Source organism: Haliotis rubra, unplaced genomic scaffold (genome assembly GCF_003918875.1).
Source record: "Haliotis rubra isolate DU_JTF1 unplaced genomic scaffold, ASM391887v1 Scf226, whole genome shotgun sequence".
Taxonomy (NCBI): domain Eukaryota; kingdom Metazoa; phylum Mollusca; class Gastropoda; order Lepetellida; family Haliotidae; genus Haliotis; species Haliotis rubra.
In genome coordinates, this window is record NW_025766292.1 from 490,621 (window position 1) to 507,671 (window position 17,051).

The 17,051-nt window shown below is 41.4% G+C and overlaps 1 protein-coding gene across 1 annotated transcript in view; it reads right to left on the reverse strand.

Annotated features, from left to right (window-relative positions):
- Positions 1 to 432: 432 nt before the first annotated feature.
- Positions 433 to 17,051, reverse strand: part of LOC124277697 — a 49,712-nt gene continuing 33,093 nt past the window's right edge. Inside the window, 5 exon segments of the mRNA XM_046713426.1 lie at positions 433 to 5,888; positions 7,129 to 8,553; positions 8,585 to 8,973; positions 8,975 to 10,241; positions 13,446 to 13,556. Of these exon segments, the coding sequence (XP_046569382.1) occupies positions 4,675 to 5,888; positions 7,129 to 8,553; positions 8,585 to 8,973; positions 8,975 to 10,241; positions 13,446 to 13,556 (4,406 nt within the window). The 3' untranslated portion in view covers positions 433 to 4,674.

The window sequence follows — 17,051 nt, forward strand, 5'->3', positions numbered from 1 at the left end:
TGATATGCGTTCCATAATGCTCTGTGCCACGTTTTACATCTGCTACGAATTCTTTAAGAATGTCTATTGGTGTAATCTGTTTTTTTTTAAACCAGTATTTGTTCACTGATCATTACTTCAAGTTTGTCCATTTTCCAGTTACTTCGCTGCTTTGTGACGGTGAAACAATTTGCTAAATTGACTCTGAAGTTGTGTAGATATACCTCTATGCAATGTATACAACAAAAGATTTCACTATCTGGGAATTTCTTCTGTAAGAGGCTCAGTACTTGTCACCAATCACATGACTTCTTATGTATAGTTGCATGTCAGATACCAGGCACAGTCACTTGGGCCATCACACAGAACAATGACAGAGTGATGACAACATACTCATTTGACAGCAGGGATCTATCATGTATCAGTCACATCCAAACATCACAAGAACACACCTTGAAATGACTAAATATGAATTTATTATGCATTCGTTGAAAAACCACAATACAGATAATGAGATGTAATTTGGCAAACAAAGGAAGTATCTAGCACATGGTTTCACCTTCCAGATGAATTTGGACACAAAGCAAGCTGGGTACTCCAGTCTCTAACAAAAATACAAACATAACAAGCATAATTTACTATAAAAATTATATAAAATCAGCTCTCACTCCTTGACAATGATTCAAACAGTCTCAGTCACACACAAGCATGCATTCTACATTGACTGGCTGCTGCTGCTACAGGCTCCAAACAAATAGTTGGCAGGGGGAAGGAGGTTTGGAAAAATCATCCACATACATGTACTGGTATGTCTAAACTTAACAAGCACCTGTCTGAAAGACGACAATTACTATGCCTGAAGAGGAAACATGAGACAATATCTTGCCATTCTTCAAGTGTATGTGTGCAGATATTTAGCTTTACTACATGAAAAGGTACCTACTGAATATGTATGTCAAACCAAATATTTTCCTCAGAATAGGTTACTGTACACACTGCAAAACTTTCTTAAACAAAAGAAACAGTAATATTTCTTCGTGAATATATGACTGTCGTACACATTTGAACTGTTTACAAATATAGGAAACGTTCATTATGGATTTTTTACTCATTAATGTTTCCAGGTTTTTGATAGGCTTACGGACAACACAATGCCAAATGAAAAACACATCTAGTATTATGGTACTATTGAAAAGCAACATTTCAACCAGCAGCTGCCCTCTTGAGCTCATTGACAGTAGCAGCAACAGCCATCACACAAGCATTGGAAGGCACAAACAAATGTCCTTATTATCTTTTGCAACATCATTTTCCCGAAATAAACTTTGCTTGAATACAAACAGGAGAAACAGACACGTTGTTTTGCCTTGCCTGTACACACTATCAGGCAGCATCTGCCATTGTTTGACTGAAACTAGTAGCACCATCTGAAATATACATTTCACAATGACTTCATCATCTACTTAGATTGACTGACTGACACTACACAACTGCCATGTGACATTCCGGGACACAGTGCAGATGACAGGGAGGAAACACAGTTTCAGGGTGTTGATCGCAACATGCTGGAATCTGGATAGCATTTCCCAGACAACTTATGGCAGTGAAATACTTGACCATCAACGTGGACCACAGTACATGTAGAGTTATGGGTGGGATACTTCATGATGGGTGGATGTGGTTCACATAGTCAGTGAAGGATTCATCTGGGTATGGTGATAAAACACTCATCCTTGCAGTTGAGTGGTTTACTAATCACATTCTTGTACCAAAACAATATTTTCCCAAAATAACAAAACCCATAAAAAGGATTACTAAAATAATTTTCTGCAAACATTTATGCAAGACCAAATTGTTTTATAACTGCACATGAAGTCAGTGTTAAGAAATGCCTGATTTATGAAGCATTGCTTAGACACTGTGCAGCTGGACATTCCATGTAACCGGTCACCGAGAGAGCCACATCAGGATTACCAGAATCCACTGTTCCACACAATGAAAAGAAAATATGTCAGTGTTATCTTTACACAGCTAGAAAGCATGCTGTGCCATCTAGTTTCTGACAATATGCATACATATAACGTAATGAAGGTCCATGACTCTCGGCAAGACAGACCACAAGCACCTGCACAATCTGTCTTCCATCAATCACACTGTACATTTCAACAACAAATTATTGTCAACATAAATATGAAGAATTTGATCCCAAAACATTCAGCACAGCACCATGATGAGACTAAAGCAATCTGTTCATTCTGATCACGGCTATATCAACCACTGAAACTGAGTAAGACAAAAACCTGGCCAGCAAAACCTGTTAGTCACAATGCGCCGTCCCCACTACACAACAATCATACTTCTACTGTTCAGTAGCAGCACAACTGCCCAACAAGGAGAATTACCTTCAGTGGCCCCAAAACAATTCCACAAGGTCATTGTAGCCTTGGCCTCTTACGGATACAATGCCTGTATACAAGACAACACAGCCCATATTCCCCTAATCACGTTGGAATATATCACAACTTTGTGTTTTGTGCTGTCTGCTTGGTAACACCGTCCTGGGGAAGTGAATATTTACAGCCAATCATTCAGTGTACATGAGGTTACAGGGTTCCTCCTGTGCAGAGCGATAACTATGTCGGCAGTACGCTAGACACCCCTTGTCTCCACCCCTCACTTTACACTTCATTTGAGTCTGAAATTGGACTTAATTGAACATATTTCACAGCATAATTCAATCTTATTAAAATAAAGATGTTTCCCCACCCAATACCTGAGTTCAAGAGATGTAATCTGTGATAAATCTTGATAATTAGTACCAGGGTAATATCAAAATAGAAGTCTGCACAGCACCTCTCCCACAGAAATGGAGGGTGACCCCCAAATTTGTAAACAATCTGTTCAAGTTACTGTCTGAATAAAGACTCATTTGGTTTTCTTTAAGTTCAAAATATAAAACTGATGCAACTCAAAAATTTGAACCAAACTTTGCAAATCAAGATATGCTGCTCTTAATGTTTTGTTCATTCTGACTGTACTCCTAGTTCTGACTAGGACACTCCTACCGAATATTCACTTACAGAGGTATTGTATCAGAGCTAACCATCTGATTTTAATTAGATTGCACTACAATGTTCTGTTCAAGAAATCAGAATATATATATGAATGCATTAACATAGTAGATATGGCATCTTCATCATGGAACCCAGAAGCAGGCATATCACAAGCCGTTAAGATCTTGCATCACACCTCTTAGCCCTTCACCATCAACCACCTGACATGTTTGGAGCATGAACAGCATTTACATAAAGTTATCTCGAAAATAGTTGGTAATATTGAACTTATAACAATGGTTTAGGGGAAGTAAGGATCTTTCTCTGACACTGCTGTTATGGTCCTGTTATGGCAAAACAATCTATATGGATTGGAAACAAAGCTATAAAAACTTAAACATAATGTGTATGGTTTTAGCCTTATGATAAAGGGTACCCAGGTACGATATAATGCAAGATCTTGCACGTCATGTCTCACATGTATATGTGAAGCATTTGCAAAACAGATCCTGTTACAGTCCAGCTTGACAATCCTATAAGGACTGATACTGAAGCATAACATTAGTATGTTAAAGATGTTATCCATAACTAGTACCTACTTTGTCACCTGTCAACTTCTGGGAAATGCCAATCAACAATCCTGGAACCTATCTCACCTTCAAATACATATGTACAAAGTATGGCACCCAGTGGCAACCTGTCTGGTGTGCTAAACTGTGTCCTTACAAGCCATTGTGGAACTAATACCTCCAGAGATCAATTGGAAAAAGGTGTTTTAAGAATAATATGAATCATTTATTTAATGAACAGCTAACAAATTATAACCTATTAGAAAGCACCTCCATGAGAAATGGCATGTTATTTTGAGGTAGTGATCACTGTAACTTTAAAACAGTGAATGCCATACAGAGACATGACAATCACAGCCTACAGTGTGTTCCGTACTGTCATCGTTCAACTGGCATGTTAGTTGTGGCCAAATGATACGCAATAGAACCACGACAACTGGAAAGACAATTGTGTGTGACCTGGTTGTCTTCACATGTTCAAATAGAGATAGCAATTTAGAGATCTGAAGCATCTAATGTTTTTAGGTTATCTCAACTGAGAAATGAAGGAGTCTCTGTTCCGTTTCCAAATTTCAACTGACTGAACATACCTCTAATTTCAGCATAAGCAAATAGGTAATATTTGTTTTAATTTTCTTTCTATCCAGTACACAACTCAACATGTTCAAGTAAAATCCATTTACTCTGTCCCCAAACAACCAAGGAAAAGAAACATATTAATATAAACATACATTCACAGAACTTCATCTTTTGCAAGACAATGCCAATTGAAATTTTATACAAATACAGAACACATAAATAAATATAAGGCAACATGGAGACAACATAAATACGACCTTCACAAAAACACAAAAATCTCCAGTACATAAATGGGACTCACAACTGGGCATAAGAGTTATCTCCCTTGTACTGTGGCAAACTGAGCAAAGTAACCCACCAATCGTGTAAGAATTCCTAGGAGAGAAAAAGATTGAGCACACTGTTTAAAACTGCTGCCTTTTGTATTAGCGGCACTTTACAGAAATAATGAAGGCACTGTCAGGTCATAAATACATCACAAAGCATGCAAAAGGCTATGTGTCACCTAAAGAACCTGTGCTCATTTTCCGTTCTCGCATTGAATATTTCCTATCTTTCACCAAAGGAGCTGAGTTTTTCCGAGTACACACACTGACACTGCGCCGAAGACTGTCCTCACGAGACTGCGCATGCTCAATCCCTGCCTGCTTCACGGCATGCGTGGCAAGCATGTCGATTGTTGCATATGCAATTGGGGTGGTGGGCACAGTTTTCTTTGGCTTTCTCTTTGTTTCTGTAGGAGATGCTGCAGCACATGCTGTGGACAAGTCAATCTCTGCATAGTTTAATTGGGGGTTCACCTGCTCCGGTGGTATGGGGGACATTGGCACACAAGGGGACAGAGGGGGCGATGCACTCTTGTTACATGAGGGTGAGTGCTCACTACCAGAGTATAGGTCATCTTGGATGTCTCCTTCTTCAACATGGGAAGTGTCTCTGTCACCATTAGCTTTCTGATCACTACTTGATCTGTCTATTTTAGTGATGACTTTCTCTGGACTTTCACAATTCATATCACTCTGGTGTAGTTTTAAATCAACATCATGCTTGTCTTGTGCTTGTCCAACCATGTCCCTTTCAGGACTTAACTGATTTTTGTCACCTCTCAAATTGCTTCTTGGGCTATGTAAATGCTCTTTATCACTGTTGATTCGGTCTCTTTCACTATTCAACCTGTTTCTCTCACCTATTACTTTTTCTCGCTCACTGCTTCGCCTATCTCTTTCACTGATCAGCCTATCTCGTAGCGTCCTCTCGGGAGAGACTTCATGATCAGACACATGTTTGTGGCTCAACACAGAATCCTTAGCACCTGGTGTCATATCCACATTCATGTAGGCATTGTACTCTTCGCCATGCGATGAGTTGGACATAGTACTTTCAAAACTGAAGACAGTTCCGGAGGACGGAGAGTACGGTGTCTGGGGGCTGGATGTACAGCTCTCACTTGTTGTGTGTCGTCGCTCTACGAACTGGTAGTCTCTGCCCGACCTTGGTCGCAGTATGGTGGAGGCGGGGCTACTCCGAACAGTGTCTTCACTGCGAATACTGTGATTGTCACTACTCTCATGGGAAGAGACAGAAATGGCATCCAGTTTGTCATTGAGATCATCAACAGAGACCACCAGAGCACTATAGTGTAAATTCTGGGTGTCACAACATTTGGCACTGTGAGGGGATGACCCACTGGCAGTTTCTGTAACAGTAACTGTAGAGTAAGCTCACATATTATTTCATCAGCATTTAGAGCACTTTTTGACAAAACTGAAATCATGTCTTGATACATAAATGCAATTTCATCATACTTGCAACTGTAATGACTACGAAAACATCCTAACTAAGAATTGAATTACACATGTCATTAGCATGCCATATCAACCACACCAGAAAGGCATAGCACAAATAAACATGTACATGAAATATTACATAGTTTCTTACATCACAAAAAACATGGTCTTATTTAAGGAGGACTTTCTAAAAATTTCAGTTTCATACTTTTAAATACATAAATAAGACACTTTAAAGAAGTTATGAAGAAGCATCGCTATAATTATTTAGGTGATGAAGATATATACCCATCTGAACAATGAAGGTACAAGTTATGCGGAGAGAGTAAGGTGCAGAGGGGTGTTCATGCAGAAGTGTTTAGCAAGCAGGGAAACAGGCAGGCATGCTATCGGGTAAGACTACTATAATATCAACACAATCTTAGTCTATACTTTCAAAAGTGGCAAGAAAAACTCAAATATATCTAAGAATCTTGACTTTTGACCAAGTAGTACACCAATTTAAGGTATATTTCAGGTATGAGGCTTACACATAAAGCAGTGTTAGTGGTGTTGCAGCTACAGACAAACAAATGCTGTTACATGCACTGCGAGCTAGCTGGAGATGAGATTGGTAAGTCACTATTTTAGCCAGCCTGACATGAAGATCAGACACTCATCACCTTATAGACTATCTAGAGGTGTTTCATAAGGCCTCTGTCAAATTATCCATTGTCATATGTGAACTCTCTAAGCAGACAACATGGAAACACTTCACAGAGTCAGGTTATAACAAAACAAATGACATACAGATTAAACTACAAGACAAACATAGTTTTTCTACTTGATGCTTTAACTGACATACTTTTCCATCAGTCCTTCAAGCAATATATCGGTATATGATTTAGCTCTCTCCAAATCTCAGTACATTTGTAATAAAGTTAGTTGCAAATCAGTGAAAAAGTCCAATAAAAGCAAAAAATAAAATAAAATAGAAAAAAAGACTACTATGAAGCTTCTGTGCAAGAACATTGTGATACAATGGACAGTTACTGTAATTCTCATGGCAAGCAGTGCACTGAGATTTGGAGAGGCAGCAGGGCTAGCAACAGAAAGAAGTGGCAGGCTCCAATACCAAGCTATCAGCATTCCAACCAATGAAAACCCTCATGCTGCACGTACCTGCAGAGTTCAGGCTACTACGAGGGACCCAGATTTTCCCGTTTTCATCCTCTACTGGTGGACAAATTCGGAGTGTTGCACGGGCCTTGTCCTTCTGGCCTGCAGGGTCCAGGGCAAAAGCATCAGAGGTGCTGGGTGATCTTCTACCAGGCAGTTCCTTCATCTCCACATAGATGGCATCAGAAGCCATACCTCTGGGTGATAACTGTGATTCTATCACTGGCGACAGAGTTGAAGGGTATGGCTTTGTCTTTGGTGGGATAAATGGAGGCAGTGATGTAACATGGCGAGCTATCTCTGCTGCTTGTTCATTGGCACTCAGTTGTTTCTTGACAGGAAATGGCAAACTCATTTTACTCTTCAGTTCCGACATAGATGCATAGTTTCCTTTTTCTTCTCTTCCTAGCTTTGAACTACCACCATTCTGCAAAAGTTCAATCAACTTTTCATCATCTGTTTTGGAAGATTCTGTCAACTGATGGTAAGGATTTGTCAACTGCAGCTCTTGCTGTACATGCAGGACAGTCAAAACCCTCATCTCTGGTTTGGTTTCTTCAACCTTCAGAAGAGGTTCTGTGATGTTTCTCTTTAACCCTTGACTGTTACTGGACTTACTGATGATTTCAACTGGGGGACCAGGCTTGTCATCCAGCGATAAACTTTTACTACCTCTGTATTCCCTGGCTCTGTTCCTTTCCGGTGGAAGAGGAGGTGGCAGGTCTTTGGGTGAAGGTGGCATTTTCAATTCAGTATTAGCCTCCTGGTAGCTGAGTCTATTGGGGAAGCTTGATGAACGCTGTCTGCCAACCTTTATGTGAGGAACAGTTTCTGGCAGCTCAGGCTTACTCGGTTCCCCTTGGTCTGACTGACTACGTTCCAGGTAACTGGCTCGACTCCGAGCTCCTGTCAGGTTTTCTTGACTTTGTGATGCTGCTTTCTGGTCTCTGGAGCTTCTCCTCATAAATCTGGCAAGAAAGCCCCCACCTTCTTTTGGGGTCTCCTGGGTGGGAGTATTTTCACCTGCCTGGCTAGAATTAGAGCTGATGATTGTTCTTGATGGCGCTTTCTTTTGATCAGATTGTCTCTTTTGGAAATTGAGCAAATTTGGAAAAGGCATAGCAGGTCTGACCACCTCACTCTTAGTATTCTGATTTAAACTGTCACCTCCTGGTGTTGAAGATACATATGTCTGGAGAGTCTGCAGGTTTTGAAGGACTTGAGAATTTCTGTTACTCTGTAAACCAGTCATCTCCATATAGTTGCTTTCTTGCCTTGGCTGTCGTATGTAAGGTGCAGCTTCATCTATTGGCTCAGTTATTCTCAACTCAACTGAAGGTCTTGGACTAGGAGAATATCCATAAAGGTCACTTTCAGATGATGATGAGTCTGAAATTCTTAAGTTCGGACATTCAGGTTCAAACTGCCCCATTTCCATATACTGACTAGACATTTCTGTGTATCTCCCTCCCCTTAGCACCCACTATCAGTGCTCGAGATGTGACACTGGTTCTGTGTGAATCAATGCCACCACTACCAAAAGGCTGTCCCTCCATTGGTGTCTTAGGCTCTTCTTGAAATCCCCCCATAAGTAGGTAGGAATCTTGCGTTCCAACTGATGTAGAAGAAGGTGTAGAAGCCTGGTAACCAACCATAGGAGCATTGTCATATCCATGGAGCTTACCCTGCGACCCAACAGACCGACTCCTATCTCTGGAAGGAAGAGCAGGTGGTGTGAGACTCAAGCCAGGCTGTGGATAATGGGGTACAACAGTAGATGTTTTGGATAAGTTCTTTCTTAACAATGCTGGTCCTTTGGGTGGCAGCTCAGGTGGTGGTGTATTTTCCTTTTTTTATGCATTCATTGGCATATATTGGTTCTTTCTGCCACTGAGGAACTTGCTGCTCCTCCTCTTCCCACTGGCTGCTTCTGACAGCAATCCGAGACTCACTGGAGGACCTGGCTCCCAGTTTCTGTTTAATAGCTTGTGTATGAGGAGAATTCTCCTTGTTGAACACCGACACATTGCTTAAGCTGCTGCTGCAGGCACTGGAAACTACAAGCTTGTCTCCACTTCCTGGAACATGTACATGATCTGACTTGTCATCTTCATCATATTTAGACAAGTTTACATATGGTAGTGGAGCAAGCAGTTTAGAATGAGAAGGAATTTCTTTCAGCTTGCTTAACAAATTAGGACTGAGACAGTTGGTTTCCATGCTTTGTTTTTCAGGCCCTGTGGTTCTGAGCTTTGCTACTTCTGTGTTACACTTCTTAGTGTCTACCCACAAATCTTTCTTTGTCTTCTGAGGTAGACTAGAAGATTTCTCTAATATGACTGTTGAAGGTTTGGTTCCTTTAAGTTCACCAGCTTTACCCTCATCATCAAATTTACATACTTGCAAAATTTCATCCAACAGAGTGATTTCTCTTTGCAAGGAACTCTCTTCTCTTTGAAGTTTCTGAAGGGCTTCTTTCCTTTTAGTCCTGTCATTTGCCATTCTTATTTCATCTTCAATGACACTAAGTTGGTAGTTTCCCTGACTTCCCAGGCTTCTTGAGTAGCCATGGTAATCTCCTCTGCCTTGAAGCTTGAACAGATCTTTTGCAGAGCAGGCTGTGGACAGACTGCTGACATATGGTTGAGAGCTGTTCTCATAAGGAAGGGAGGAGTAGGAAGCACCATGGGAACATACACGAGAGGTATCAGAAACCCTACCTAGGAGAGCAGAACATGAAACACAGGACTTGGCCTTGTCGCTGTCTGATCTCTGACCACCAACAGCTTGGGACACAACATTTGTTTCAACTTTACGAATCCGTTTAGGAGGGACATCATATACTGCCAACAGTCTTTGTCTTTCTAGATTTTCAATGCTCATTAACTTTGACTTCTCTGCCAAGGCTCCCATCCTCCTGTAGTCCATGACACTAATGGAGTGTCGCTTCTGCCACCCCCAGTCATCCTGATTCTGCATATCGCCACAGCAACCCAGCATACTGGGTGGCAGGCCATTGTTGCCACTTCCAAATGATGATCCAACAGAGTCAAAAGCACCAGGAATCTGAGCCTGTGGTGGAATATAAATGTCCCCATCATTGCCATATGTGCCTTCTTTTCACAACATCAATACACACAACAATGTCATCATATAAAGCTCATTTATAAAGCATGGAAGTTCATATAGATCCGCTACTGAAAGAGGGCTACTGACATGAGATAAAGCAGACCTAACTTTACCACTGTTCATCTGGCCAAAGATGTGCCCTATGTTACCAACACATGTACAAACTCCCCACAAAGGCAGTAGATCCACTGTTACATTGAACGCTGCCAGGCATAGTACATATACATAAGTGGAGCAATACTTGATTCTCATGCAGTTGAACCATACTTGCATAACATATTACACTCAGTTCCTGTCTAAGCAAATTCTGCACTGTGTACAGATCAAGGGAGTTCTATCAAAAGGTAATTGTGCAACAATGTTACATAACTATGTGTCTCAGGTAAGGGAACTAGCCTCTCAGGAAAACAACAAACAACTGTGCCACAGTACTATTGCTCACCTAACTATATTACATTCACTTTCATCGTTTATCATGTTCCCAAAGTAGTTACTTAGTGATTTGGCACTGTTTGCAACAAATTTTGATAAGGTCAATATCTAAGAAACAATACATTTTTTGTTATAATAAACATCTAAAAGAATTTACTGTCTTCAATATGTCTCAGCATTTTCTACCCATACAACTGAGAAGCATATCAAATGACTGACCACATGTAAGAAGTTGATGAAGAACAAAACTGACCACAATTCCTTTCACAGACAAAAATGAGCACAAAACATGCTACATTCATCAGCTTCTTTATAAAATATATGCTTCATGACTACATTAAGCAAAACAATACATTTGCAACAAATATAGCAATAAAGTTTTTGTACTCTCATCTGTAACAGTTAAGCTGCTAATTATGATGGATTCAACACATTAGACTCATAATATCTTATAACCTTAAAATAAATTAATATTTATTTATCTTATAACCTTAATATAAAAATATATAAATTAACTTTACTTAACTGCTAACATACACGATCTTTAAAGCTCAAACTGAGCAGGCATTTTAAACTGTTGGGGCCTTTTGCTTTTGAAAAGCAAATGCTTTAACTTTTGTTCCTTTACAAAACAGATGGGAACCAGTAGTGACTTGTCAAGAAACACACATTGACCTCCCAGGTCTCGCTTGAAAATCATGACAATGAATATCACCTATGAGACCAGCAGAACCTGGTAGTTGCTCACAAGGACCTTTGATCCGGGTCAGCAAGTGGTATGAGTAACACTAGCAGATTCATGAACCAAGTTGATGAATCAACTGGACAACAGTTTATTGAAGTGCATAATGTACACTAAAATCAGTCAAACATCAGCTTTCATATACAGAAGCAGAACCTACCATGATCATATAATTGCTGTGCAATGCTATACTGGTATAAGGTAAGGGTATTTGAGGCACTGCTTGCTAGCTCCCTACAATGCTGCAATGGTCAACAGCCCGACTACATCATCATCCATGCTTGTTACATGGTGTTTATCTTGACTGCACCAAATGGTTGTGTTTTGACATAATGTATTATGTGTTCCTAAACATCCAGTAAAGGAGACACTGGGTCCTTGTTTGCAGTTCCTATCAACAGTGATGAGGCAAAGTGCTGCTTTACCTCCATTTCTCTCATCACTAGGTATTTGTCTACTTAGAAACATAAACTGTTATGATAACACATCTGTCCTCCCCACACCGAGATAAGAGTACCTGCCAGCATCTCGCAGAGCACACCACACAACTGGGGGGAAATAATTACCATTCAAGCATGTTAACACACATCAACATTACCAACAGGACTAAATAGGCAATCAAAGCCTCCATTTGAAATCTGTCCCATTACTCAAAACAACCGTATCTAGTTTTCACAATCTTCCAAGTCCACACCTCTCATGTTACAGAGTGGGAGACTATCCTGCTGGCAAATCTGGCTGCCCCATACCCTGTCTGCTGCATGAAAGCTTACAATGGGATTATCAGGAACATGGCGGTGTGTTCTCCTTTTCTTCCAAGAAGAATGATTCCTCTATACAAGATGACAGATTAACATAACTGACTTCACATAGAAGTGAAATGGGCTAAACAAGCATGTTATTAATTACTAAGAAAGTGTAATCCCAAATATAACATATGTTACAAGCATGTTATTAGTTTACTCACCTATACAGTAACAATTTTGAAGACAAATAGCAATTTCAAAACAATAATTTATGCCAGTCATTAATGAGAGACCATCCATACAGTTTGTAGAGCAACTCCAATTATTTTCCTTTAATTTGGCTTAAAAATATTCTTGAACAGACTGATATAATGATAATTTGATAAGTAAATGCCTAAGATATTAACACAATAAAAACAGGTACCCACATTTATACATGCCAGAATGTAACAACTGTATGTCTGTCAGCTGTTCACTAGCAAGCACTGAGCCTATTTCCTCCTGGTTGAAACCCAGCACAGATGAGTGCCTTCCTAATGGCCTCCTGGGGAAGGAGCCTAGCTGCCTCACTGCAGTTACTCAACACTGAGGTAACAGGATGCTGAAGGAGATCCCCCCTGCCTCCCCCCAACCAAACAAACAGCCTTTATTGACTGTAGCCCACTGCTAAATGCTTGCTCCACCTATCTGACAGACATGTTCATATGTCAGTTTGTTTCAGCACTTGACACGGATAGGGGCCTCTTCATAACACATAACACCTTGGTCTTATTATACCATTCCTAAATATAAATCACTGTCTGTTAGTGTTTTGTACCAATAATCATGAACCATAATTATGTTATATACCTGTAAACATTCAGTGTTGGTTGCTAGTAAAAGATAAGTTCCATCACCATTCAATACAAAACTGTTAATTCAACGTAGATATTATGTGAAGTTAACTTAGACAATGAGGCATTACTAGCCATAACTTGTTATCACAATGGCAAAGCTCTACAAGCAGATATTGCTAAAGCTGAAAGAAGAGAGCAGCTGAAACTGATGCCTTGCCTGTAGAAACGAGACAGCCACTGTCCCATACCAGGACATGGGAGAGACAAGGACAGGGAGAAATGTATAGCCTTCTTGTGAAATCAATGCTCACAGCACACAGCAATACTTGCAATATAACACCTCAGGAAACTCAGTGAAGTTAGTCTGGTGGAAATCTGGTGAATATGATTACAAAGTTTGAAATGAAATGAAAAATAATCAAAAGATAAACTCACTTCTCTTGTTTATGTTACTATGGCAGCTGGGCTGTTTTCCCTGGCTGGCCTGTTGTACAATGCTGGCAATTTCGTCAGCCTGCTCAGACAGAGCCACATGGATTCCCATTCCTGGAAAACAAGAAAGTAGTTTCCATCACTGTGACATGTGAAAAATAACAGACACACTCTGTGGAAGTGATCATGACTTGTAAGAAAAGCTTGACAAGTTTATGCTGTCAACACAGGTTGCTGGCACATGATCCCCACATACTTGCCCACATCTGCCCTACACTATACAAGGATTCCCTTCACTCACACAGTCCCCACACTGTACAAGGATTCCCTTCACTCGCAGTCCCCCAAGTGTACAAGGATTCTCTTCACTCACAGTCCCTACACTATACAAGGATTCCCTTCACTCAGTCCCCACACTGTACAAGGATTCCCTTCACTCGCAGTCCCCACAGTGTACAAGGATTCTCTTCACTCACAGTCCCTACACTATACAAGGATTCCCTTCACTCCAGTCCCCACACTGAACAAGTACAAGGATTCCCTTCACACAGTCAGTCCCCACACCCCACACTGTACAAGGATTCCCTTCACTCACACAGTCCCTACACTGTACAAGGATTCCCTTCACTCACACAGTCCCCACACTGTACAAGGATTCCCTTCACTCACAGTCCCCACACTGTACAAGGATTCCCTTCACTTCAGTCCCCACACTGTACAAGGATTCCCTTCACTCACAGTCCCTACACTGTACAAGGATTCCCTTCACTCACAGTCCCCACACTGTACAAGGATTCCCTTCACTCACACAGTCCCCACACTGAACAAGGATTCCCTTCACTCACAGTCCCCACACTGTACAAGGATTCCCTTCACTCACAGTCCCCCACACTGTACAAGGATTCCCTTCACTCACACAGTCCCCACACTGTACAAGGATTCCCTTCACTCACACAGTCCCCACACTGTACAAGGATTCCCTTCACTCCCAGTCCCACAGTCCCCTTCACTCACACTGAACAAGGATTCCCTTCACTCACTCACTTCCCCACACTGTACAAGGATTCCCTTCACTCGACACAGTCCCCACACTGTACAAGGATTCCCTTCTCACACAGTCCCCACACTGTACAAGGATTCCCTTCACTCACAGTCCCCACACTGTACAAGGATTCCCTTCACTCAGTCCCCACACTGTACAAGGATTCCCTTCACTCACAGTCCCTACACTGTACAAGGATTCCCTTCACTCACACAGTCCCCACACTGTACAAGGATTCCCTTCACTCACACAGTCCCCACACTGTACAAGGATTCCCTTCACTCACAGTCCCTACACTATACAAGGATTCCCTTCACTCACAGTCCCTACACTGTACAAGGATTCCCTTCACTCACACAGTCCCCACACTGTACAAGGATTCCCTTCACTCACAGTCCCCACACTGTACAAGGATTCCCTTCACTCAGTCCCCACACAAGGATGTACAAGGATTCCCTTCACTCACACAGTCCCCACACACTGTCCCCACAAGGATTCCCTTCACTCACACAGTCCCTTCACACTGTACAAGGATTCCCTTCACTCACAGTCCCCACACTGTACAAGGATTCCCTTCACTCACACAGTCCCCACACTGTACAAGGATTCCCTTCACTCACAGTCCCCACACTGTACAAGGATTCCCTTCACTCACAGTCCCCACACTGTACAAGGATTCCCTTCACTCACAGTCCCCACACTGTACAAGGATTCCCTTCACTCACACAGTCCCCACACTGTACAAGGATTCCCTTCACTCACAGTCCCCACACTGTACAAGGATTCCCTTCACTCACAGTCCCCACACTGTACAAGGATTCCCTTCACTCCCCACACTATACAAGGATTCCCTTCACTCACAGTCCCCACAAGGATTCCCTTCCTTCACTCAGTCCCCACACTGTACAAGGATTCCCTTCACTCAGTCAGTCCCTACACTGTACAAGGATTCCCTTCACTCACAGTCCCCACACTGTACAAGGATTCCCACTCAGTCCCCCAAGTTCAAGGATTCCTTTCACTCACAGTCCCTACACTGTACAAGGATTCCCTTCACTCAGTCCCCACACTGTACAAGGATTCCCTTCACTCACACAGTCCCCACACTGTACAAGGATTCCCTTCACTCACACAGTCCCCACACTGTACAAGGATTCCCTTCACTCAGTCCCCACACCGTGTACAAGGATTCCCTTCACTCAGTCCCCACACTGTACAAGGATTCCCTTCACTCAGTCCCCACACTGTACAAGGATTCCCTTCACTCAGTCCCCACATTGTACAAGGATTCCCTTCACTCAGTCCTCACACTGTACAAGGATTCCCTTCACTCACAGTCCCCACACTGTACAAGGATTCCCTTCACTCAGTCCCCACACTGTACAAGGATTCCCTTCACTCAGTCCCCACACTGTACAAGGATTCCCTTCACTCAGTCACCTCACTGTACAAGGATTCCCTTCACTCACAGTCACCACACTGTACAAGAACTCCCTTCACTCGCACAGTCCCCACATCTGGCCGATACGAGGACCCAATTCACTCAAAGTGTGCCTTCTCAGTGTCTGTAATTAGTCATACATCATAATCAGAGACTATTAACTGCTTCTATTGTCATCCCTTAATGTTTCATGTAGCTTTGTTTGTGGACAGACTTTAAGTGAAGCAGTGAAATCTGAATGGTAGGACACACAAAGACAGTGGTAATGAGTTGGATTAGTCACACAAGCAGTTCCCTCTCTCAAGCTCATTAAGGCCCACACAATCCCATGGCCTCATTCCTACTCTCCCAGGCTAATAATTTTCAGGTCTGAAACATAATTTGTCTTTGAAATATTACACCAAAACATCTCTTCTCAATGGTGAATATGAAAATGAATTCGGACCACATCCAGGGCCCTGTCCAGGTGTTGACCTTATAGCTGTGCTGACCCCTACAGGAGACGACCAAGTGGTGAAAAAGTCTATTCTCATTTACTGTTTACAGCAAACTGTTCGCCATGCATACAGTGATTGTTTTTTGTTGGTTTACAAAATATCGGTTTGTTCTTACAATGTCAGTGTACTAATCATCAGTCATATTTGGTGCTGGTCAAAATCTTACATTTGAAAAATATTTGCAGTGAAACCTACAGTTACAGTTCTAAGAAGATTCAGAATTTTGAAGAGAAGATCTTGTTTATATGCAGTAAAAAACCAACGTGTATTATGTCAGTTGAAGGAACAGATAACAAAAGATGGCCCCAACACCCAGAGATTTGTGATAAAACATCGCTAGATGTCATGATTTACAAGCTAAACAGCATTTCTCATTCAGCCAGGCACTGTTTTGTATGTATTATTCTATATGCTGTTTCTGTAACAAGTGGTAAGTAGGTATGATCTACTGATGAGCTCGTACATGATGTGGCTAAAATTAATGTAAATAAACAACACTGAATGAAATTTGAAAAACTTGATTACACAGGTGTCAATGAACAATGAACACTTCATTGATTTGTTGACATGGTGTTATGCCTTAGTCTAGTGTGCACAAATAACACCTAATTTGAGTGAAATTTCATGCC